Genomic DNA, 24,428 nt, shown 5'->3' with positions numbered 1-24,428 from the left:
TTCGTGCCCAGTGGTTTCCTTCTCTGCTTTTCCTTAGTCTGGTCAGAAGCTGATCTCAGCAATCTTTTCGAAGAACTAGTTTTTGATCTTATGAACGTTATGCTTTCTGATTTAGCATTTCGTTAATTGAGCTTTTCTATTGCGGTCTCTTCTCCCTCCTGGTATCTTTTTAAAAAGTATTTTATTTACTTATTTTTAGAGAGAGAGGGAGGGAGGGAGAGAGGGAGAGAGGGAGAGAAACATCCGCGTGTGGTTAATTGTCATGTGCCCCCCACTGGGGACCTGGCCCGCAACCCAGACCTGTGCCCTGCCTGGGAATCGAACCAGCGACCTTTCTGCTCACAGGCCGACACTCAGTCCACTGAGCCGCACCGGCCAGGGCTCTTCGGTCTGTTTTTGACATTTGAGGCATAGCTTCCTTCCTTGAATGCTTTTTGGTTAAATACGAGCTTCCTGGATTTGCTTTTTCTCTTAATGGTCCACAGATGATCCTCTCCTTCCACAGCCGCCTGCCCTTCGCTCACAGGGACCTGTTATGTCTCTGAGAGGACCCCACGCCGGCCCTTTCCCTTCGATGTTTCCCGGTGCAGTTCGCTCGCTCAGTCCTTCATTGCACGGGGCACACACGCTGCTTTACACGGGCTGTTTTTGTTTCATTTGATTCATGAGACGACATCACGGAGGCAGTTTGCTAGAGACCCCTCGTTCGCACGGGTCTCCCTGCAGACAGCGGCCCACGGCCTGGGCACCCGGCCCGCGGAGCAGCCGGGGCTCCGGGCACCCCCCGCTGAGGGCTGGACTGTGTCCATGCCGCGGCACAGACGGGGCTCGGAGACCAGCAGCCGAGGGGGGAGCCGCCTGCCTCCCGGGCCCCTGCACCCGCGACCCTGCGGGAGTGGATAAAAACTCCCCATCCCATCATCTCCTTTCAGCTCCGACCCTGGAAGGAGATCGGCCTCGATCAGCCTCCTGCTGCCGGAGGAGAGCGCGCCCGTCGGGTGCGCCCGCCCCTTCCTGGGTATTTCTAGTTTTCTTCTTGGAGAAAATGGGTTGGTGGGGGGGGGGGCACCGCAAGGTCGTGAGCTAACGTGTTAACGGCCCGCAGCCCGTAAACAGGCTGCAGCGGTGGGTTCGGAGCCGCGAGCCTGGCGGCAGCGGCCACCAGGGTGCCCCACCAGGGCAGCCGCCGGCACAAGGGCCCGTGGGGGGCGCGCGGAGAGCGTGCGTGGCGGCCGCAGCCCCGGCATGCCCGGCCGGCCGGGGCGGAACTTGGGAGTCAGCGTGAAGGGCCCACGGACAAAGCCAAAATGGGGACGGACTAGGGGTGGGAGTGGGGGCGAGTGGGGCAGGGGAAAGTGGTGGGGGGAGGAAGTCAAGCGTCTCCAGGCTCTATTTCCTTAGAGAAAAATCTTACATGGCATTTTTTTCTCTTGGAAAGTGCCATTGTTTAAAAACACAAAACCAAAAAGCCTTCCTTGAATTGAGCTACAGTCAATTTCCAAACATCCAGTTCCTCCTCATTTGATTGGCATTTGTGCTCTACAACGAACCCCGGGGAGGGAACGTCCTCGGGGAGGCAGGTCCGTGGGTGCAGGCGCTCGGGGTCCCCTGCTGGCTGCTCCATCTCCCGGGGAGGCCGGGGCCGGGACCGCAGGCGGAGCGGGGGCCCCGGAGGACCCCAGCCATGGGGGCAGCCGGGGAGCAGATGGGACCTGCCCGTGCCCCTGAGGCTCCAGGTCAAGAAGGACCGAGACGGACGCGCAGATGGGTCGGCAGAGCCGAGCCCCTCCCGCCCAGAGGAGGGGACGGGAGGCCCCGGGGGGTGAGGGGTGGTCAGGCCGAGGGTGTGGGGCCTGCAGCCGTTGGCAAGGAGGACCCCCGGGTGGGACAGTAGGACCGTGAGAGCCAACCGGGGAGCTTACAGTGGGAGGGGGTCGGCGCCGTAGAGGCCGTGGCCCCCGAGACAGGACAGCGACCCTGAGCAGACACCGCTGGGGGACCAGGAGGGACGGGGGTGTGGGAGGTGTGGTCCGGCCAGTCTGGGAGGACGGGAGTGTGAGAAGCTCGGTCTGCGCGCCCAGGAGCCCAGCAGGGACCCCAGGGCCTGGCTGGCGCCTCAAAGGCCCCGCCCCCATCACTCTGCACAGCATCCCCCGCCCCCGCCACGAGCACCCGTTGGCCCAGCCCACAGGAGAGGACGCCGTGGCCTCAGAGAGCTGGCCCAGGGTGGCACCGGAGGAGACACCGCCCGCCCGCCCGCCCGCCCCGCAGGACCAACCAGGGAAGGAGGGCGGCCAGCCTCTGAGTGACCGCTGAGCTCTGCGCCCCAGCAGCCGTTCTGGGCACAGGCCTCCTGGACCCTGGAGGCCCCGATGGTCTGCGGCGCAGGGAAAAGGGCGCCGCCATCCACGGGGGCATTTCCGGGGCTGGGGGCTGGGTGATCTTATTTGTCAGCCTGGCGAGGCCACGGTGCCCAGAGAGGTGGTCAAACACAGGCCCGAGCTGCTGTGAAACGGATTCAGGGATTCAGGGGTGTCCAACCTGTGGCCCGTGGGCCTCATGAAGCCCAGGGTGGCTATGAATGTGGCCCCACACAAAATCGTAAATTTACTTAAAACATTATTAGAGCCCTGGCTGGTGTGGCTCAGTGGACTGAGCGCGAGCCTGGGAACCAAGGGGTCGCTGGTTCGATCGCCCATCAGGGCACAGGCTTGGGCTGCGGGCCAGGTCCCTGCTCAGGGGCATGTGAGAGGCAACCTGTCGATGTGTCTCATACATTGATGTTCCTCTCCCTCTCTTTCTGCCTCCCTTCCCCTCTCTCTAAAAGTAAATAAATAAAATCTTAAAACAAAACCAAAAAAATTGTGAGATTTTTTTGTGATTCTGTGCCACAATGTATTTAATGCGTAGCCTGGGACAACTCTTTTTCCAGCGTGACCGGAGATGCCAAAAGGCTGGACACCCCTGTTTTGGATAGCACCCTCCCCCCGTGAGGTGGGTGGGCCTCATCATTCGGTTGAAGGCCTTCAGACAACCGGCTGAGGAGGGACGCGGCCTCCTGGCGGCCTTGGCCTTGAGCCGCAGCATCAGCGCTGCCCGGGCCGCGGCCCGCAGCCCTCCCTGCAGCTGTGCACCTGCCAGCCCCCCAACCGCTCGAGCTGAGTCCTTAAAATCGCCCACCCGCTCCCTCTGGGTGCCGGTGTGGCACTGTGTTTCTGGGGAACCTCCTGGACAAGCGTCATTTCAGGTGGAGTCGGGCAGGAGGGGGCGCTGTCGCCGACCTTCCAGGACAGAACCGCCGTCTACCCGCCCAGCGGGCTGCGCACGAAACCCGCTGCCCGGCGGCCCGCCCGCGAGAGCCCGCCACCTTCGCGAGCCCTCGCTCCCCGCCAGTGGACTTCCGCTCGCAGCAACCTCTCGCAACTTCCTCCTTTTTCTCCCTAAAATAACACGCTTGTTTTGTTGGGCTGGCTTTGCTGTAGCTTGCTTGTCCTGAATAGTGATTCTTTGCTGTTCCCACATAAATCTATTTTCGCTGGTAAAATAACTTTTATTTTTAAGGTCAACAAGGCCCACTGCCCATCACCACATGGGGACAACCCAGCCACGGGCTGGGGTGAGGCTGGGTGCCTGCTCACTGGGACCGCATCTCTGGGGGAAAGATGGGGAGCGCTGGCGGCGGCGGGGACGGGAGGGAGTCCCCCAAATTGTAGCTGGGTCGCTGTCACCACCTGCTTCTCCGGCGGAGCGGGTTGACGTCGGGCTCCCGGGAGAGGCTCCTGGAGACCCCTCCTGGGATGGGCCGGCCGCCCTCGGGTCCCTCCCAGTGGTGTCCCTCTGCAGCACTGGCCGCTGGCGTGGGGACCATGTGTGGCCTGTGGCTCCGGGTGTATTCCACGCGCAGCTCTGCCCGCAGAGCCGGGGCACGAAGGCTTCGCACCTGTCAGTCGGCCCGCGGGCTGGCGGGGAGGGAGCGACAGTGGCCACTAAGGGGCGCTGCCCACCGCAGCTCCTCGGCGCAGCCCTGCCTCTGCTCTCCAGCCGCCCGAGCCGGCCCTTCTCGGCCCACACCCCGAGGTCGCTCACCTGAGCCTGCGGGGTCCGCCCGGAACCTTGGCCCAGCAGCAGCGTCAGCAACGGACCCGGACGGCTTTCCCCGGAGCACCCAGAAGAACGCGGCCGGGCCGGCTCGGGGCGGCCGGCGGGGAAGCGCGAGCGCTCGGAGCTATTCCGCGAAAGCCCGGGGGGCGGGACCGAAACTGAAACGGGCGGTCCAGGGGGCTGGGCTGGGGGGCAGGGGCGTGGTCGAGCGGTCCGGGGCGGGGCCAGATCCAGGAGGGGCCGCGCCACTGGTTGGGGCGTGGTCGGGGCGGGACTCTGCCTGGTGGGCGGGGCTGACGCGGGGAGGGGGCCGCTCTGTCGGGCAGGGGATCCAGGGACAGCAGGAGGCGTGGCGCACCTGGCGCTCGCGGACGTCCTGTCTGCGTCCAAGTGCCCAGCGTTCCTCCGCCCCTGACCCCCACCGGCCTCGAAGGGGCACCACAGCCCGAGCCCACCTCTGGACCCAGACGACCCTGTTCCGCCGTCCTCGGCCCCCCAGTCATCCCACCGGACCCCTCACGGCACCCCACCCCGCCACCTGCCGCGCTCCGGCCCGGAAGCAGTGACTTCCGCCGCGGCCGCACAGGTGCCGACGCCGCCATGCCCTCGCTCGCGGACCTGGTGCTCGACTGGCAGCGGGGCGTGCAGGCTGTGGCGCGCGGGGACTGGGACTGCGCCCTGCGCCTCTTCTCGGGCGTCCCAGGGCCGCCCGCCAAAATGTGCTTCAACGTGGGCTGCGTGCATCTGCTGGCCGGGGACCCCGAGGCGGCGCTGCGGGTGAGCCAGGGCGCCCCAGCGTTGGTCGTTGAGACTCCACCTCTGGGGGCGGCTGTTCTCTGGCACCGGGGGCCTTGCCGCGCGCGGAGCCACTGAGCCGGGAGATGAAGACCCGGCTGCAGGGATAAGCCCCGCCCTTTCTCCCCAGGGTCACCTGGGCGTGTGTGTGTCCACTGTTCTGCCTCCATGAACACCTGAGGCAGGAGAGAGCTGTGTGGGTGCGGGACCCTCGTCCTGGGTTGGCTGAGTCAGGCCAGCGTGGGGGAGGGGTGTGTGTGCGGGGGCTCGTCCCGCCTCCAGCATGCGGTGACCTTCTGGCCGCAGGGAAAGGCCGGTCCAGCACGGCCTCGGGTGCTCGCGCAGCGGGTGGCGCTAAGGTGTCTGGAAACAAGCTCTAGGCTGGATCCGGCTGGGAAGGGGCTTACCTGTCCCCGAAGGTGTAGGGTTTGGCGCAGGGGGCTTCGGCAGATGCCTGTAGGGATCGTGAGGAGACACGTCTGTGCCCAAAGCCCAGATGTGAGGCTTCCTTGTCTCCCAGTCTGCTCCCCAAACAGAACCAGGAGCACAGCGCTGCACAGCGGCCCCCACACCTGGCTCCGCCCAGGGGCAGCACAAAGCCCCTCTCTGCCCTTTAAAGGCTTTGTGTTCACGCGGCGACGCATGAGCCCCAGCTTCTGGAAAGAACCCGGTTCCTAGGTCCTTCATGTGGTCGAAGAAAACGCACAAATGAAAGAAGAGGCGGTGACGCGGAGTAACATCCACGTCGGTGTCTCCCAAACTCCTCTACCCGAAGGGACCGGGGACTCGCCGCCATTTCTGACCTCCCATAGGGACTCACGGCGCTCAGTGACCTCTTCTGTTTGTTGTCCAGGGCGGGGAGTCCGATTGGCGGACACCAGGTGGATCCGCAGCCACAGGTGTCAGGCCGTCCGGTCATCGCGGCTGCGTCACTGTGACGTAAACGGGGAGGGGGACGCGTGCTCCGTTCCCCCCTCCCCTGAAAGGAGAAGCCTAGTGCTGTCGGAAGGCAATGAAATGAAGCGGCAGTTGAATGGACGTATTAGTTGGAAATGCGGAGATTTTTAAAAGCAGGCGGAGCAGCTGCCATTAATCATTCTTCTGGGGAGTGGCAGCGGGGAGGGGGGCGGAGGTGCTGGGACGGCTCTCTCCTGTCTGAGCCCCACACGGGCCTGCGGCTGGCTGTCCCCGGCGGGGGAGGGGACGGGCCGGCACACAGGCAGTGGGGCTGCCACTGCGTGGCCGCCACACAGAACCGTCAGCCTTGGGTCCCATCCAGTCCGACAAGCCCCTAGCTCGGCCACGCCTGTTAGAGTGAGACCGCCACCCTCCTTCGGTGGCCTCCGCGCCCAGATGGCGCCGTTTCTGAGTGTGGCTGAGGGTGTAGTTCTTCCCGGGGCTGCTGGATAAGAAGTGTGTCATGGTGTATGAGCCACCAAAAATAGGGCCAAAGACGAAAATCTTGCATGACTGTGTCCCCTCCAGGCCACTTGCGTCCATGTGCGGGACTGGTTCCTAGTGTCTCCCCTTGCCCTCGCGGTAAACAAAGTGGTTCGTGCCGCCACCTCGCTGCGCCCTGAACCCCTCGTGAGGCTCCTGGGGGGTCGGGGTTGGGGCAGCGGAGGGACCTGAGTAGCCCCGTGCGCCCAGGCCCGAGCGCTGAGGACCCCGGGCTGGCCCAGGGGACCTTCCCGGGGCCGTGGAATTCCTTGGCCCCGTGGCTGGACATCTGCCTGGACTGCGTCTGTGACCGGTGGTGACAGGTTTCAGGCCTTGGCATTCCATGGACGTATCTGTTCCCAGGCGTTTGACCAAGCCGTGGCCCGGGACGCCTACCTGGCTGTCGGCTTCTTCCAGCGAGGAGTGGCCAACCTCCAGCTGGAGAGGTGAGCACGGGGCCCCTCGTCCCTTCCTTGAGGCCCCTCGTGACCCTGCCTCCACCCGCTCCCGCGGGCCACCTCCTGCTTGATGGGGCCTCTTGTCTCTGCGGGGCCCACGCATCACGGTCACCCCCTCCTTCGCCCCTCACGACGTCTACTGTAGCAGGACCGGTGTGGGGGCCGAGGGTGGGGCTGGAGTGGTGTGTCCCCGGACCCAGAGGGGTTTGGGGTCCGCCCTGCTGCCTCCCAGAGACGAGCCTGGGAACAGGAGGCCCACGCTGGGCAGCTTAGGGGGAGCTTGTGGCAGGGCGCTGCAGGGGGCGCGGGGCCTGAGAAGCAGGAGGACACAGCCGGGCTCAGCCAGGGCTCGGAGGAGGGCCTGGGGTGCAGACGGAGGTGCAGGGGAGGGAGGTGCTCGGCACTCCGGGCCGGGCCGGGCCGGCGCTGGGCACTACCCCACGCTCGAGACGCAGCCGCCTCTGCGCACTGACCCCTTGAGGCCACGGTGGGCACTTGAGTGGCCACCGCTACCCCAGCGGGTGCCCCTGGGGCTCGGGGCGGGGGAGGCGGGGCGGACTGGGCACCTGTCCCACCGAGGCCCCCGACCCCGCTGCCCGCAGGTTCCAGGAGGCCCTGTCCGACTTCCGGCTGGCCCTGGCCCGGCTGCGGGGCAACACCGCCATCGACTACACGCAGCTGGGCCTGCGCTTCCGGCTGCAGGCCTGGGAGGTGGGCAGGGGTGCCCGGGGTGCCGTCCAGGGTTGGGTGGCCCGAGCAGCCCTTGAGGTCCCTTGGTTCCTGCAGACCCCTCCTCCGGGTCCCGCTGTCTGTCACTGTCACAGGCTCTGTGGACAGAACCGCCCTCTGGCCAGGGTGCCCCCCAGTCCTGCCGGGCACCCCCCCCCGCCCAGAGGCCTGGGGCCTGGGGCCTGGGGGAGGAGGGGGCACCAGGAGCACTTCCAGCCAGCGCTGCGGTGGGGGGAGTAGGCAGCCTGGCTGAGGGACGGTGCAGGCGCCGCGGGAGGGGCACCAGGCAGACCCCCAAATGCTTCCGGGGACCCAGAAACACGCTGCCGCGCGCCCTGTGGGACCCGTGGAGGAAGGCCCGACTGGGGCAGCCCCACAGGCCGCAGGGACGGGGGCCCCGGTGTTGGGAGGTCCCCGCTGTCCCCCAGCAGGTCCCTGTGGCCGGCGGCCCCAGTCCCGTCCGGTGCGTCCAATGTCCTCTCACCTGGAGGCGGGCACAGGACAGAGAGACGTGGCACCCGGACCGGGAGGGGCGCAGTGCAGGGAGGGCGGGGCCCCGGGGGCGGGGGGCGGGCCAAGCGAGGGGCCGTGGGGGGCGCCCTGGGGAGTGGCCCCCCGCAGCCAGGCAGGCTCCGCACGGCTGGGCACCCAGAGGAGCCCTGGCAGCTGCGGCTGGGAGCACGGCAGCTGCACCCGGAAGGGGGGGCCCAGGGGTGGGACCAGGGAGGTCCTGGCCGCCGCCTCGCCTTTCGCCTGGCTCCCAGGTGCTCTTCAACGTGGCGGCAGCGCAGTGCCGGCTGGGGCTCTGGGCCGAGGCCGCCCGCAGCCTGGAAGAAGCCATCTCCCGGGAGGGGGCCCGCAGCGACCTGAGTGCGGCCCTGGCCCACGTGCAGGTGAGGGGCGCAGGTGAGGGGCGCGTGCGGAGAGCCCCGCCCCGCCCCCGCCCCCACCCTCATCCCCGGCTCCTGAGCTGGCCCAGAGCGGCGGGCAGGGCCCGGCACCTGCGTAGGTACAGACCCCACGGGACCACCTACGTGAGGTGAAGGAGCTTCCGGGGGAGGTGGCCCGTGTGCCCAGGTGTGGAGACTGTGTCCCTGTCCCATAAGGGGGTGGCAGGGGCCCAGGCGACCCCCCTGCTCCAGAGCTCAGGGGCCCCGGCCGGTGCGGTCTGGCCAGATGCGGGGCCGGCATGTGCCGGGCCTCCCTCCAGGGACAGGGTCCCCTGCGGCCTCGGAGCGTCCCCAGGGGCGAGGTCTTCCGGCCCCCCAGGCGGCACCTGGAGCAGCTGCGGCCCGTGGACTTCCTGGGCAAGGCCAAGGTGACGGGGCAGCTGCTCGCTTCTCGGGCCCTGGGCGCCCGGGGGCCAGAGCGCCCGGCCGGCTGCAGAGGGGCAGGCAGCCAGGCCCGTGCTGAGCTCTCGGGGACACGTGGGGTCTGGTGCGTGTCCCGGCAAAGGCCCTGGTGGGGGGAGAGTGGGCGCAGGGTTGGGGCTCACCGACCGGGGACCCACGGCCCCGGGGCAGAGGCGGCAGCCAGGGCTCTCCCGGCCTGAGCGCCTCCCTTCGCACGTGGGCGGGGGCGGCCGTGCTAGGCGGGCCTGGCTGCATTGTGCCCACCTGAGCCAGGCTGGCAGCGCCGCCATCACAGGACACTGGGGAGCAGCTTGTCCCCAAGGGCAGGGCACAGGCGGGCAGGCGAGTCCGTTTGCTCAAAGGAAAAGTCACTTAGGTTTTGAGCAAGCGGCCTGGGGCCCGCCGGCCACGCCGAGGTCACCGAGGGCCAGCGCGCTGTGTGCCGCCCCCGCTGAGAGCAGGCGTCATGAGCACCACGGGCCTTCGCCGAGCCCCCTGGTGGAGGCCGGCGAGCTGGGTGGGGGGAGGGCTGTGGGTGGCATCAACGTATCGAATGAGAGTCTACTTTTCACAGTGGACGACTAAGCAGCAAAAATATTTTAAAATTTGTACTATGAAAACAAGTTAAAGCGACGAGTGCAGACGTGTCCCCCTGCCCGGCGTGTCCTCCCCCCGGGCTGGCCCTCGCGTGGCCTGGCGGCCGTGGGATGGGAGGCCCGGGGTGCGGGCAGGCACCCAAGGCTGGGGAACAGGCACCGCGGGGCCCGTGGGTGTGGCCGGGCTCCCCTGACCCGGCCGTCCCTCTGCTGTCCCTCACCAGGTGGTGGTGGCCTCTGGCATCAGACCTCAGCAGCCCCAGGTGGGTGGACGCTGCCCCTTGGTCTGGCCTCCTCGCCCGGTGTCTTGCGGGTCAGAGCACCGAGCCGCGCCCACGGAGGTGGGGAGATGCTGGGCCCGCTCCGAGCCTGCCCTGGGCTCCCCAACGGTCCTCTGATTGGGGACTGCGGCGGCCGCCCGTCCCGTGGGCCAGACTGTGAACACTGCGCAGTCGTGCCTGGGGGGCACCGCCAGCCCCCTGCCCCTGGCCCTGCCCCCTGGGGTCGGGGCGTGAGCGGGACATCACCCTGTGCCCACAGGCTCCGGACGAGGGTGCTGGAGCCAGGCCCAGGGCGGCTCCAGGTAGGAAGCGGCGCTTCCGCTCCACACGCGTGCCCCTCCCGTCGCGGCTGCGGGGTGGGACCGTCGCGCCCCCTTGCAGGTTGGAACCGGCCAAAGCCCTGGGTGCCGGGGGCGCCCAGCCTCCCCGCTCTTCCCCTGGCCCCACCTGTCCAGAGGCCCAGGGCGCCTTCGGTCCTGAGCCCGTCCTGCTCGCCTCGGCCACTGCTTAGGCCTCGGTGGGCTCCGGGCACGGAGGGACGGAGCGAGGCGCCCGGGCAGGGGGCTGGCTGGGCCGTGGTCTGCCCCGAGCGGCCGCCCCACAGCCACACCCGGGCCCTGGAGGGGTCGCTGCGACGGGCGGAGTTCGCGGTCGCCCAGACTGCGGGGGCAGGCCCCTCACCGCCCCCACCTCCGCGCTCAGGGCTCCCCGAGGCCCATCGTTGGCAGAGCCCTCGACCGAGGGGCAGCTGGGTGGGCTGAGCCAGGGAGAAGCGATCCCTGAGAATGGGGCGCCCTCCCCCCAGGGCCCATGACACCGGCCCCTGTGGAGCCGGCACCCCCGTCGGCCCTGGAAGCGCCCCCTGACGCAGCCATGGAGGTGGGACCTGGCCCCCGCGCGTCGCCCCCTGATGGTGAGCCGCTGAGTGAGCAGGCCCGGGGTGAGGGGCTGGGGCCACGGTACCGGGAGAACTGCCCGCCCCAGGCTGAGCGCGGGGACCGGTGGCCTCAGCCTGGCACCACAGGGTCCCAGGCAGGGCAGGCGGCCCCCTCGCCCTGGGAGACAGATCCCTGGCGTCCCCCAGGCCCGGGCCGCGGGGGACGAACTGCTGCTGTCCAGGGCCCTGGCCTGCAGCCCCGCACGGCCCCACTGCGGGCCTCCCCCACCCCTGCCTCCCGCCCTGGACACGGGGCGCCCTGGGCGCCGCGGTGAGGCCAGAGGGGCACAGGCTTCACTTCCTGCCGCGCACGGAGGAGACGGTTCAGTTCCACATTCAGTTTATCGAGGGTCTGGCAGAAATGGGAGTCACTGGCCCCCTCATGTCCCTACCTGCCCCCGCCGCCCCCTTGCAGAGACCCCGCACGGAGCAGGGCGGCCATCAGGCTCCTGAAGGGTAGGGCGCCTGTCCGGCCTGCCGGGTGGGAGGGCTCTGTGGAGGGGCAGGCCCGGGGGCTGCTGGGAGCGGCCTCTGTGACCCCAGGAGGGCGCCCGCCGCCTCGCGCCTCCCTGGGTGCGGGTGGTTCTGGTGGCTCCTCCAAAATGTTCCCCTTCGGGGGCGAGGGCCAGCGGAACCTCTGCTCTGTCCCCTCTGGCAGGGCAGCTGGCGGCCAGGGGGCCAGACCCTGGACCCTCTGAGGACCCCGTGGATGCTGGGGTAAGAGGTCCCTACTCCCCAGGAATGTGGGGGCCTCAGGACCAGGCCCCGTCCCTCTGCGTGGCTCCAGGGACCCCAGCCAAGGAAGCCCAGCCCCTGCCCCTCCCACCCTCTCAGTCCCTGGCCTCACCCCCGGCCCAAAGCGCCCCCACCTCCCGCCCTGGCCACGAAGAGGTGGGGCTTCAGAGACCCCCCCCGCCCGGCCCCAGGGAGTGGCCGTGGGCGACCCCACGTGCCCGGCGGCCGTCACGGTGCACTGCGCCTTCACCCTGGCCCTGGAGGCCCCGAGAGGAGCCGGCCTGTCCAGCCTGAGGGACCTGCTGAGCCAGGCCCTCCCCGCCCAGGCCTGGTGCGGGCAGCTCAGGTGGGCGCCTCTCAGCCCCGGGTGGCGAGGGCGGCGGGGCTGGACTCGGCGGCGGCTGCGGGCGGCGGGGGTCCTCGGTCCCCACAGCCCCGGCCCGCGCTGACGAGTCTCTCTGCAGCTACCGAGAGCCCGGCGACACCGGGCGCTGGGTGCCCCTGGCTGAGGAGGCGGCGCTGCAGAGGGCCTGGCGGGGGGCGGCCTCCGGCCCCGCGGGGCTGCAGCTCCGGTGCCGGGTGAGCTGGGGAGCGGGGCCTGGGCCTGGCGGGGGCCCCGGGGGGCCCAGGCCCTCGGGAGCCGGCGGCCCTGCAGCGCCCCCTTCTGCCGCAGGCCGTGGGCGGCCGGCCCGTCCGCGCTCAGGCGGTGGCCCAGCTCGGCGACGCGGCCCGGCGGCCTGAGGACTCGGACCCGCCGCCGGGGGACACCGTGGACGTCCTGGGTGAAGGGCGGCTGGCAGCGTCCTCTCCCCGTCACCTGCTGGGCCGCTGGGGCCCGCGGGCTCTGTGAGCGGACGCGGCGCCACGCCCGGTCCCTTGCAGTGGACCGGGCGTGGCCGGAGGGCCCCTGTGACGGCCGCGTCGGCATCTTCCCCGAGTGCCTCGTGGGCCCGGCCGGGCGGCGCGTGTGAGGAGCCCCGGCAGCTGCAGCGGCGTCAGCCCTGAGGGGCCCCGGGCAGCGGGGGGGTTTGAATAAAAGCAGCCACCTGTCCAGCGAGGCGTGGGCAGACGCGTTCCGGGCTTGGCCGCTGCCAGACCCGACCGAGGTGGCAGGGGGGGGCCGCTCCGGAGAAGCCCCTTGTCCCTTAGGCCAGGTGACACCGGGGCTCCTGGCGGGCCCCCCCGGCCTCCTCCTGAGGACCCGGGCCCCTGCCTGCCGCTCCCCGGGAGCCAGGCCCCCCTTAGCCCCAGCCGTCTCGCCCTGCCCCGGGCTTGGCCTGGCGGGACGGAGGCCGCCGACGGGGAGGCTCGGACGGGACTGCGGCACCGCTCCCTTGGCCGGAGCAACTCGAGGTCAGAGCCCACAGGACAAGCCCCTGGGAGGCTGCACGGGCCAGGGCCTTGGGGAGGCCCCAGCCGGAGCAGGCGTCCGGGCTGGCGGCCCGGCCAGGTCGGGCCTCCCCCCTGCCAGGAGGCGGCCTGCTCAGTCCCGGGGCCGGAGCAGTCGGGCCACAGCGGCAGCCAGGGCGGCCCCGAGGGTCAGCACCACGCAGGCGACGCTGGCCGCCCAGATGCCGCAGCTCTGTGCCCGCCACTGGGGCGGCGCCTCGGCCGGGATCATGTTGGTCAGGTTCAGCATGTAGCCCAGCGTCCAGCCGATGTCGGTGCCGCCGGCCTGGGGGACACGCGGGTGGTCAGGGTTGCGGCTGGCCGCCCCCGACCTCCCGACCAGCCCCTCCTGGGCCTGGGAGGGAGCCACCTGCTTGCGAAACTTGATGCTGGGCCAGGTCTCCTCGCTGAAGCCGTAGCCGTCCAGCAGGAGCGTGAGGATGTACAGGCCCGAGGCGCAGTGGTCACGCAGCCAGCGGTCCTCCCCGGCCGCATCGGCCTCCACCTGGGCCGGCAGGGGGAGGAGCCAGGTGAGGCCACACCTCCTGGGCTTCCAGGGTGGGTCCCACCTGAGGCCAAGGGGCTGTCCTCCCTTCCACAGCTCCCCCAAACCCAGTGGCCACACCGCCCCGGGTGGGGTCCCCGAGTCCCCGCTCGGTGAAGCTGCGGGGCGGCCTGCCCCGGGGCCCACCCACCAGCTTCCAGGGCTTCTGGCAGAACTCCCAGATGGAGGCGTTGACGGCGGCCAGCGGCTGCCCGGAGGTGAGGTTCAGGAACCGGAAGGTGTAGTAGAAGCTGGAGAAGGCCTGCGGGGGCGCGGACAGCGCGTCTGTGCTGGGGCCGCGCCCTGCCCCACACCAGGCGCAGAGTCCCCAGGAGCCCAGGGGGCCCGGGCCCCTGTCCCGCTGCCCAGGGCTCCGCCTGGGCCGCCCCCGGCACCAGGCCCCTAGTGCTCACGTAGAACTGGCCCCGCACGGGGGGCTGGTAGACCCCATCGAAGGCACAGTCGTCTCGGCCCTCGCAGCTGGAGAAGTTGAAGAGCTCCCGGATGGCTGAGACGCAGGCCCCAGGGTTCCCTGTCCCGTCCACGGTCAGGGTCGGGGGCAGGTGTGGGGGGGCTGTGCCCCGCACACAGGGCGACTCGAACAGCTGGGCCAGCGACAGCTTGTCCTGGTAGCCGCCGTGGTAGCAGGGGTGGTGGAGGACCCGGCGGGCGGGGCTGCTCTGCAAGGAGGGTGGGCGGCGGCCCTGAGCACCTGCCCGGGGCGCCACCCGCCGGGTCTCTGCCCCCGGGAGAGCCCACCTGCACCAGCCTGGCCAGGAGCCTGTTCAGCATCTCGTTGCGCCCGAAGCAGAGGTAGCTGTGGGTGTAGAGGCTGTGCTCAAAGCCGTAGAGGCGGACGGTGGCCTGCGTGCTCTTGTCCAGGACGGGGCCTCCGGGCACGAAGGTGATCTGGGTGGAGGCCCCGCCCATGTCCAGGGCGCCCACCAGCGTCCCCTCCGGAGGCCGGACCCACTCGCCTGAGAAGGAGTACTGGGCACAGACAGGCCTTGGTTCCGGGACCAGCCAGGCCGGCCCAGCCCCGCTCGCCCGGCCCCCGCCCCGGGCCTGCCCGCGGCACCTGGACCAGCAAGCCCAGGACATAGTTAACGGTGATCCAGCTGAAGGCACCTTCATCCTGACCAGGCAGGAGCTCAGCACCCCGGAAATCCACGGGGGCCCGGCCCAGGACCCGGGAGACCGCGGCGAAGACCCCCGCCGCCTGAGAGCTGTTCTTCCAGCTGCGCAGGGAGGAACGGCGGAGGCTGGTGGGAGGCCTGCCGCCGGCGCGCCCGCCCGCCTGCCCTGGGGGAGCGCCAGCTCTCACCTGAGCAGCCGCATGCCGGCCGTGGCCCCCAGGAAGGTGGGCGTGTGCTGGCGCTGGGCTGCTGGGACCACGGCCAGCGCCTCCTCCAGGCAGCCCTGCAGGCTCTCTCCAGCCTGGGCGGGGTCGGAGGCGTAGGAGGAGATGCCAGGCCCTGAAACACAGCACCCCAGGATGCGGCTCCCGGCCCGGAAGCCTGGCTGGGCTGAAAGGGCCTGTGGGGGTTGGATAGTGGTCCCCAAAAGGTGTGTCACGTTGCCTCACCCCCTCCAGAACCTTCCAACGTGACCTTATTTGGAAAAAGGGCCTTTGCAGATATAATTCAGGACCTCAAGGTGAGGTCCTCCCGGATTCCCTTGCGGGACCCACCCACGTGCCGTGACAGGGTCCTCATGAGAGAAGGGAGATGGGACGGAGACCCAGGGAGGAAGCCACACCAGGGCGGGGGCGGGGGGGCCAGAGGGTGTGACCGCGGGCATGGGGGCCCCGGGGGCCCCGCGGCTGGAGGAGGCAGGCGGGGCCGGCACCGCGCTGACCGGCTGTGCTGCCGGGGGCGGCTCGCTCGCCTCTCGGAGCCCTTCCCGTGGGGGCGGCTCGCCGAGGGGCGGGCACCGGCCTGCGCCGCCCCCTAGCCCTCTGCCCGGCCGGGAGGCCCAGCAGCCGCGGCTCCCCACACTGCCCCCTTCGACAGGTGGGCCCCCTGACCTTCCACGTTGCAGGCCAGGGCCTGGCTGACCACACCCGTGTCGTTCTCCTTGTCCGCCGGCCACCGATACACGAAGACAGATGTGTGGGAGGACCCCGCATCGAACACAATCCCGAACTGGGAGGGACAGCGGTGTCAGGGGGCGCGGGGCCGGCCAGCCCCGCCCCGGCTGAGGGTCGGGGAGCAGACCTTGGTGGCCGCGGGCAGCAAGACGCTGGTGGCCTCCACCAGGACGAGGACGAGCGCGGTGAGGGCCGAGGCCGCGGTGACCCCCAGCAGGGCCGTGAGGACCCACTCCTTGCAGGTCAGCTTCATGGTGGGCACAGGGCCGGGCCTGGGGGGGCGAGGCAGCAAGGCAGCGTGGGCAGGCCCCTCCACACTGCCCTCCTGGGGTTCGCCCCGCCCCGCCCCGCCGGGTCCTGGGGCAGGGCCAAAGGCCACGCCTGGAGGCCCGGGTGTGACAGGCATAGGAGGGGCCAAGGGCGTCCGGCACCAGGAGGCTGTGCCTGAGGGCGAGGCCGACCTGGCGCCCCGGGCGGACGCCTCCGGGCAGCCCCTTCTGACGCCACCGTGAGGGCTGGGGAAGCTGCCTGCCCACCCACCCCCTGCTGCTGCCTGGGCAGCCGCTCCCCCGTCCCGGAGCCCTGAACCCACCCCGGCGTCTCCCCCCGGGAATGGAGCCCCAGCTCTGCAGGCGAGCTCTGGATGGCACTGGGAGACCCGGGACCCCAGCTCCTGCCCACCTGCCTCCTGTCTGCGCCCCCCACCCGGCGCTCCCCCGGAGAGGTTTTCTCTCTGGGGGCTCTGAGGTCAGGCCTGAACCTGTGGGCACAAGGGACCTCCTGTCACCCAGTAAACAAGATCAGTGGGGTCGCGGGAAGCACATCTGCTCACGAAAGGACCTTGAGGCAGACTACACAGGCGCCTGGTTTCTACTCGAGAACCCAGCCTCCGGTTTCCCCGAGCCGAGGCTCTCTGGCCGGCCCGGGAGAGCCCCTGCCGCCGGCTGCGGCTGACCCGGCACGCAGGGCCGCGCGGGCGGCCGCGCGGGGTCGCCGGAGTCTCGGCCCGCGCCCCGCCGCCCCGGGGAACCCGATCTCCGGCTGGCAGCACTTCGGCATCACGGGATTTCGTATCACATCGCCTATTCCCGAGCCCCTGCACCTCATCCAAACCGAGAGACATGCCAGGAGGAGGCTGCCTCTCTCCGGGCTTCTGGCCACATCGGGGCTGCCCCCGGCCATGTGGCTCTGATCCCATTTTAAGGAGGGAAGACGGGGCCTCGGAAGGCAGGTGACCTGTTTGAGCTACAGTCAGGCCAGGACGAGATGGAACAAGCCTGTGCTATCAACCAGCACCCGATGACGATGTTCTGGCCCACGCCGGACCACCTATCCCTGAGGTGAGAGGCCTCACAGAGACAAAGAGGCAGGTGAAGGCGGGGGCCGGGGACACCAGGACCCGTGACACCCCACTGCCAGGGGATGCAGCACCTGAGCCCCCCAGGTGAGCAAAGAGAATGGGAAGACTCTCTGCCGTCAGGACAGACCACGACAGGCCCCCCCCAGACCTGGACGGCCCCCTCACCGGGGCGAGCGGACGGCCGGCGGCAGCGCGGAGGAGGTTGGACCGCGGTCCTCAGGCGCTGGCCAGGTGTGTCCTCCCGGCCTCTCCCTCCCTGCCCGCCTCGTTACTCACCAGGCGGGTCTGGGTCTGCAGCCAGGCAGGTGATGGAGCCTGCAAGCGGGGGCGCTGCCGGCCAGACCCCCTGCCGGCTCACCGACGGACGACCGAGGCTTCGTGGGGTTGAACTCAGGCCCCTGCCCAGGGTCATGCCCTCGCTGCTCAGGGACCCCCAAGCCCCTGCCGCCCCGGCTGCCCCTCCACTGGCTGCCCAGGAACCACCTCTCCTTCTTGTTCTGCTCTGGGGCCCGAGAGCTGGGGCCCGCCTGTCCTTGGCGGGTGCTCGACTTTGCCCTCCGACTCTCCCCTCCCCTCCCCGAGCTGGAGGGTGAGCGCCAGGGCTCAGGCTACAGACAGGTCAGAGTCAGGTGACTCGAAGAGGTGGGAGGCCCAGGCTCAGCCAGAGCAAAGGCCAGAGGCTGCCCAGCCTGTCGTGCAGCCTGTTGTCAGGACGCGGGAGCGGCAGCCTCGGCTCCGGGCTGCGGGCGCTGGGCACACCGTGGACCCCAGCCTGGCCGCCCCTTTGCACAGCCTGGCGCCATGCCCCCGGCCGCCCCACCCCACGTACCGGCTCCCTCTCAACAGTCTGTCTTCGGGACACCGTCCCAAGGATGGACGGAGCCTGGCTTCTTCCCCTCAGCGCGAGGCCGAGTCCAGTTGCACAGCTCGGCCTCCCCTGCCTGAGGCATTTCTGGGCTTTGCAGGCTGTGGCCCTGAAGAGGTGGGGACATTCAGGCACAGGTATCCGCTGGACGGACCCAGGAGGCAGGCCGCTGGGCCGGTGGGTCAGGCAGGGGAGATCTTACTTTTAACGGGATGTGAAACCGCCCCCCCGGTTTTCCGCAGGGAGAGAGCCGGGCTCCCTGCCTCCCTCAGCACTTGGCGACACAGTGTTTGATTCTAGCCCATCTGATGGGGCGGGGACATCCTTCTGCGGCCTAATTTGCATACATGCACCCTCTCTGGTCCAGGGTCGCACCTTTTGCCCATTTTTACTCTGACTTGTCTGATTTCTTCCCACTGAGCTGAGAGAATTCTTTATAGATTCGAGATCGAGTTCTCGTTTCCGCACCACTTCCTTTGTGTTTATATGGCGTTTTGTCCGTGTTGCTGTTTAGAGTAAATAAACTGTTTATAAAGAAAAAAAAAAAAAAAGAGATCGAGTTCTTTGTCCTTTACGCGGTTTGCACATGCTTCCTCCAGGCCGCAGCTTGTCTTCTCCTTGTCTTGCCAGTGTCCTTCACAGGGCCAAGTCTTCCATTTTTGATCAAGTCCCGTTGATCGGCCTGTGAGTCATGGATGGCGCTTTTCATGTCCACGCTGGGAACTCTGCACCTAACCCTGGTCACGAGGCTTTCCTTCTCCTGAAGCGTCAGAGTTTCCCGCGTGCACTCCCAGGCTCTGGGCTCCGTCCCCAGCGGCTCCTTGCGCGGTCGTGCGCTGCAGGACGATGTTCTGGCCGGCGCCGGGCCACCCGTCCCTGGCGGTACCAGGCCATAAAGGGGCCGGAGGACTCCTGCCACCCAGGGGTGTCATGGCCGTGGCAACGTCGCAGCTCAACGCCCGACTCAGGTGCTTGAGGCCGACGTAGGCTGTTCGCCCACACAGAGAGGCCTCTGGCGTGAGGGGCAAAAGCATTCACCTGAGATCAGCAGGAGCCGCGGCTCAGGAAGCGCCGGCTCTGGCAGAGGCCCGGACAGGGCTGGGGCGAGGAGACCGCGGCGGCGGGCGTGTCTCAAAAGGGGCGGGAACAAGCGCGCAGGAAGGTGTGGCTGTTGGTGAAGACACTCTAAACAGTGTTTTTAATGTCAGTCCAGATGTCACAGTGTCTTGTTACTGTCATCTTCGCAGTGACTTGGGACACAATGTTGCCTCAGGCCCCGGCAGCTCCTCCAGGACGGCTCCGTCTACGTATTTTTGACAAAGCAAACCCGTGCTGCCTGCCGCCCCAGAGAAAACAGTACCATGTCGTGCAGACCCGGGGGTCACGGACGACCACTGGTTCCCGCATTTACGCTGCACGTTTCTGCTGCTGCTGTAGGATGTGCGCTGTCCACCTCTTACAAAACGTCTGCTGCAGAGCAGCACGCCCTGCTGCGCCGGCCGCGGCCTCACCGCCTCACGCTGACTGTGTCTCTACCACGCCACTTTGTCTCGTGCGCGATTTAGTCTCGGGTCGCCTCGTTCCCCGTGGACCCCAGGCATCCGCACAATGACGCAGTCACCCAGCGGCGCCCCCTGTGGGCGCGTGGCTGCACAAGGAGCGGGGCCTCGGCGGAGGCTCCGCGCTTTGCACGCGGTCGCCACTGCTTGGAAACGCCGCCCTTCCTCTAGGGACCTGTTTCCGTCTTTGCATGAATGGCCGCATTTGTGTGGGTCTGTTTCCGACCCGCTATTGTGACCGTCTCATCCCCAATTGTCTTGATTACTGCAGCCAGCTAACAAGCCTTAATATTCTGCTGTGTGAGTCCTCCAACTTTGTTCTTCTTTCTCAGCATTGTTTTAACTATTTCAATTCCTCTGTCTGTATATATAAAATACACTCCTGAAATTTTGATTGGTGTTATGTTAAATCTGTGATCATTTTATGGGGCAGCGGTATCTTTACAATTTTGAGTTTTCCAACCCATAAACACAATTTATATAGGATTTAGGTCTTTACAATTTTTTTTCACCAGCACTTTCAGGATTTCAGAATGAGATCTAGTACATAAAAAAAAAAAAAGACTTTATTTATTTTTAGAGAGGGGAAGGGAGAGAGGGAGGGAAACATCAATGTGTCTCGTGCGCCCCCTGCCGGGGACCTGGCCTGCACCCCAGGCCCGTGCCCTGCCTGGGAATTGAACTGGTGACCCTGTGGTTCACAGGCTGGTGCTCAATCCGCCGAGCCGCACCAGCCAGGGCTTTAAAAAAAAAAAATTATTTTGAGACTTCAGTCAAGATGGAGGTGTGCTTTGCCTCCTTACAAACAACTACAGCAAAAATTAAAACTAGACTGCAAAACAAGTATCACCCAGATTTGTCAGAAAATTGAGCTGTATGGAATTTCAACAACTAAGGGTTTAAAGAATCCACATTCATCCAGGCAGGTAGGGGCTGGAGACATGGAGACGCGCAGACAGGAGCGGACAGGCGCAGAGAGGCACGGAGATGCGGGACAGCCGTCCTGCACCCACGGGCGGTGGGTGGAAATCGGAAGGGAGTCCTAGGGAGCAGGGGATCCCAGCCTCACACCAAACGGCCCCGCCCAGGGCTCCAGCGCCAGAAAAGTCAGTCCCCATAACCCCTGGCTGTACAAACAGCAGGGGGTGGGGCAGTGGAAGAAACGGCAGGATTCTCAGGAGACTCCTCTTAAAGGGCCTGCAACAGACTTAGGGCTCCTGCGGACCCGCCTCATCTGGGATTCAGTACCAGCGGGAAGGGCACCAGGGCATCCAGGGAGAAACTGAAGGGACTGGAAACAGGGCGAGGGCCAGGGGACAGCTTCCTCCTGGGCGAAGCTCCAGAGGCCCGGCAGCAGCACTGCCCGCTCGCTCTGCGAGCCTTCCCCACGCAGGGCGGTGCCGCGGGTGCCCCGCCCTGACATGGCCTGAGGCTCCGCCCCCACACAGCTCACAGGTGCCTTTTCTGTGATAGGCCACTCTTCTAAGACAAAGCAGCTCTACCTAATACACAGGAACACACACAGGGAGGCTGCGAAAACGAGGAGACAAAAGAAACACGGCCCAAACGAGAGGACAGAGCAAAACCCCAGAAAAAGAGCTGAACGAACTGGAGATAAGCAACCTATCAGATGCAGACGTCAAACAGTGGTGATCAGGATGCTCAAGGAGCTCACCGAGTAGGGCCACAGCATAAAAAAGACCCAGGCAGAAATGAAGGTTACAGTAACTAAAATAAACAAAAATTTACAGGGAACTTACAGTGGAGGGGATGAAGCCGATAATCAAATCAACAATTTGGAACATGAGGAAGAAAAAAACATTCAATTGGAACAGCAAGAAGAGAAAATAATTTTTAAAAATGAGGGGAGGCTAAGGAGGCTCTGGGACACCTTCCAACGTATCAACATCCAAATCAGAGGTGTGCCAGGAGGAGAAGAGGAAGAGCAAGAAATTTAAAAGTTATTTGAAAAAATAATGAAAAAAACCATCCCTAATTTGGCAAAGGAAATAGACATGTAAGACCAGGAAGCACAGAGAGTCTCAAACAAGTCGGACCCGCCCACACCAACATACGTCATAACTGAAATGCCAAAGGTTAAAGATAAAGAGTCTAAAAATAGCAAGAGAAAAGCATAAAGTTATCTACAAAGTATCAGCTGATTTCTCAAAAGAAACTTTGCTGGCTAGAAGGGATTGGCAAGAAGTAATGAAAATGATAAAAAGCAAGGATCTACAACCAAGATCACTCTACCCAGCAAAGCTCTCATTTAGAATGGAAGGGCGGCAAAGAACTTCCCAGATAAGGTAAAGCTAAAGGGGTTCATCATCAGCAAGCCTTTACTATATGAACTGTTAAAGGGACTTATTTAAGAAAAAGAAAATCAAAACTATGAACATTAAAATGGCAATAAATTCACAACTATCAACAGCGGAACCTAAAAAGCAAACTAGAGCAGGAACAGAATCACAGGAATGGAGCGCGCAGGGAAGGGTATCAGCTGGGAGGGGCAGGGGGAGCGTGGGGGAACGGGGTACGGACAGACGCGTAACCGGCAGGTAGAGAATAGGCAGGGGCGGTTCAGAACAGAATAGGACAAGGAGAAGCCGAAGGACTTGCATGCATGACCCACGGACCTGAACCAAACGGGGTGGGGGGCTGCAGGAGGGAGGGGGTGACCGGGAGGAGGGCGGGGAAGGAGGGAAGATCGGGACGACTAGAATAACATAATAAAATACCCTGTACAGATTTTAATTTATTTAAACTAAAAAACCCAAGAGCACCCATTGCCCTCACTTCCACACCCATCTCTCGCGACAACCAATCTGTTCTCCGGATCAGTTAGCTCTGCTCTCTTTGCTTGCACACGTAAGAGACCCCACAGTGTCTGTCTCAGCGTGACGTCCTCGAGACCCGCCCCCGCGTGCACACGGCAAGGCTCCCTTCTTCTTTGCGGCTGAGTGACAGTTCCGTTGTGGGTGTGGACCGCGTCACCTTCAGCCGTCACCTGTCAGGGGACATTCGGGTGGTTGCCACATCTTGCCTATTGCAATCAACACTGCAATAAACAGGGGTGCATGTATCTTTTTGAATTCATGTTTGTTTTCTTCAAATAAGTAACCTAAAGTGGGGCTGCTGGGTCGTAATGTAGTTCTTTCAGTTTTCCGAGGAACCGCCATGCTGTTCCCACGGCGGCTGCACCGATTTACACCCGCGGCAGCAGGGCACGAGGCTCCTCCTCCTTCCCGCGCTCACCAACACCTGCCCCTTGTCTTTTTGATGGTGGTCATTCGAACAGGTGTGAGGTGGCGTATCTGCATTTCCCTGATCGTTAGTGACGCTGAGCATCTCTTCACATACCTCTTGGCCACCTGTATGTCTTTGGAAAAATGTCTATTCAGATTGTCATAAACAAAACTCAACGAAGTAGTTCATCACCAAAAAGGATTTGAGAAAAAGGAAGGATTGCAATCTTGTATGGGGACACATGGCGAGGACAAAATGGAGGAAGCCTTGTATTTTATGGAGAGGAGGAGGACGTTGAGGGGCGGGCCGTTACAAGCCTAGAGCTCTGTCGGGGACGTGCGTAGGGCCCCCTCCCCCAGCTCCTCCCGCAGGACCCCCGAGGCCACTCTAGGTTGAGGTCTCTGTCAGAAATTTTGACAAGATCTTCTGTGCATTTTTTTAATCAGATAGCGAAGTTTGTTTATTTATTTATTTTCCTGAGAGGGAGGGGAAGGGGGCATCGACTGCTCCTCCGCTAACCCGTGCAGTCACCGGTTGAGCCGTGCGCACGCCCTGGCCGAGGGGCGAACCCGCCTCGGCGCGTCAGGACGACGCTCTCACCGACTGAGCTACCTGGCCAGGGATGCTCATCTTTTAGTTGGATTATTTTTTATTGTTGTCTTTTGCTACTGCGTTGTACAAATTCATTGTGTATTCTGGATAACAGCCCCTTATCAGATATAATGTGACTTGCGGTTATTCTCTCCCATTCGGTAGGTTGCCTTTCATTTCCTTGATCATTTCCTTTGCTGTGCAGGAGCTTTTTTAGTTTGATGTAATCCCACTTGTTTATTGTTGCTTTGGCTTTTGGTGTCAGATTTTTAGAAATCCTTGCCAAGACGGACATCACAGAGACTATGGTTTCAGGTCTTACGTTCGAGTCTTTAATCCACTTTGTCTTAATTTTTGTACATGGTGTATGATAGGGGCCGTTTCCACAACATCATTTACTGAAGAGAGTCCTTTCCCCATTGCTTGCTTTTGGCTTTGTTATAAATAAAGTGACCATATATACACACATGGGTTTATTTCTGGGTTCTCTGTTCTTTTAACATGTTTTAACACCAATGCCATATTTTGTAATCTAGTTTGAAATCAGGAGATGAAATGCCTACAACTTTGTTCTTCTTCCTTATTATTGCTTTGACTATTTGGGGACTTTTGTGTGGTTTCATACAAGCTTTAGGTTTGTTTTTGTAAAAAATACCATTGGAAATTTGATAGGGATTGCATTTAGGTTTGTTCTATTTTTGTAAAAAAAAAGCCATCACAAATTTGATAGGGACTGCACTGAATGTGTATGTTGCTTTGGGTGGTATGAACATTTTAACAATATTAATTCTTCTAACCCACGAGCATAGAACACCTTTCCATTTGTTTGTGTCTTCCATTTTTTTTTTCTATGAATGTCTTAAGAGTTTTCAACATACACGCCTCTCACCTCCTAGGTTAAATTTATCCCTAGGGATTTTACTTTTTGATGCAACTATAAGTGAGATTGTTTTAACTTACGATAGTTCATTATTAAGGTAAAAAATGTAGCAGATTTTTGTGTGTTGATTTTGTATCCTGCAACTTTGTGCAACTTACTAGTTTCAGCAGTTTCTGATGGCGTCCTTAGGGTTTCCTCTCTATATAATACTACATCACCGGCAAGTGGAGACAGTTTTACCTCTTCCTTTTCCATCGGGAAATCTTTTCTTTTTCTTACCTAATTGTTCTAGCTAGAACTTCCAACATGTCCAAGAAAAGTGGCAAAAATGAGTATCCTTGTCTTGTTCCCAATCTTAAGAGAAAAGGCTTCAGCTTAGCACCACTGAGTCTGAAGTTCGCTGCGGGCTTATGTACGGCCTTTGTTACGTCAAGGTACGTTCACTATGTACTTTTGCTGAGATTTTTAAACCATCCATAGA

At 64.2% G+C, this 24,428-nt stretch overlaps 2 protein-coding genes across 2 annotated transcripts; one reads left to right on the top strand and one right to left on the bottom strand.

The window, feature by feature from the left end:
• The first annotated feature begins 4,701 nt into the window (after positions 1 to 4,701).
• On the top strand, positions 4,702 to 12,489 carry NOXA1 (NADPH oxidase activator 1). The gene is made up of 13 exons (XM_054584700.1): positions 4,702 to 4,878; positions 6,700 to 6,782; positions 7,397 to 7,505; positions 8,288 to 8,416; positions 8,734 to 8,841; positions 9,696 to 9,734; positions 10,012 to 10,156; positions 10,558 to 10,784; positions 11,233 to 11,406; positions 11,616 to 11,770; positions 11,889 to 12,003; positions 12,098 to 12,206; positions 12,307 to 12,489. Exons 1-13 carry the CDS (start codon positions 4,702 to 4,704, stop codon positions 12,393 to 12,395), a joined length of 1,659 nt encoding a protein of 552 aa, XP_054440675.1. The 3' UTR covers positions 12,396 to 12,489.
• A 212-nt stretch (positions 12,490 to 12,701) lies between these two features.
• On the bottom strand, positions 12,702 to 17,210 carry ENTPD8 (ectonucleoside triphosphate diphosphohydrolase 8). The gene is given in 9 exon segments (XM_054584749.1): positions 12,702 to 13,099; positions 13,184 to 13,318; positions 13,509 to 13,619; positions 13,771 to 14,037; positions 14,117 to 14,347; positions 14,436 to 14,595; positions 14,682 to 14,832; positions 15,384 to 15,718; positions 17,083 to 17,210. Coding segments are annotated over 8 exon segments (1,563 nt in total). The 5' UTR covers positions 15,700 to 15,718; positions 17,083 to 17,210; the 3' UTR covers positions 12,702 to 12,907.
• Between the last annotated feature and the right edge of the window lie 7,218 nt (positions 17,211 to 24,428).

This window comes from Pteronotus mesoamericanus, unplaced genomic scaffold, assembly GCF_021234165.1.
Source record: "Pteronotus mesoamericanus isolate MK-2021 breed Mesoamerican mustached bat unplaced genomic scaffold, CSHL_Meso_final contig_78, whole genome shotgun sequence".
Taxonomy (NCBI): domain Eukaryota; kingdom Metazoa; phylum Chordata; class Mammalia; order Chiroptera; family Mormoopidae; genus Pteronotus; species Pteronotus mesoamericanus.
This window is presented reverse-complemented; position numbering and strand designations above follow the sequence as displayed.

Coding starts and splice junctions, on each gene's coding strand:
- NOXA1 (XM_054584700.1), top strand. CDS start 4,702: ATGCCCTCGCTCGCGGACCTGGTGCTCGACTGGCAGCGGGGCGTGCAG. Junction 8,417..8,733: donor CGGCCCTGGCCCACGTGCAG/GTGAGGGGCGCA, acceptor GCCTCCCTCCAG/GGACAGGGTCCCCTGCGGCC. Junction 9,735..10,011: donor TCAGACCTCAGCAGCCCCAG/GTGGGTGGACGC, acceptor CTGTGCCCACAG/GCTCCGGACGAGGGTGCTGG.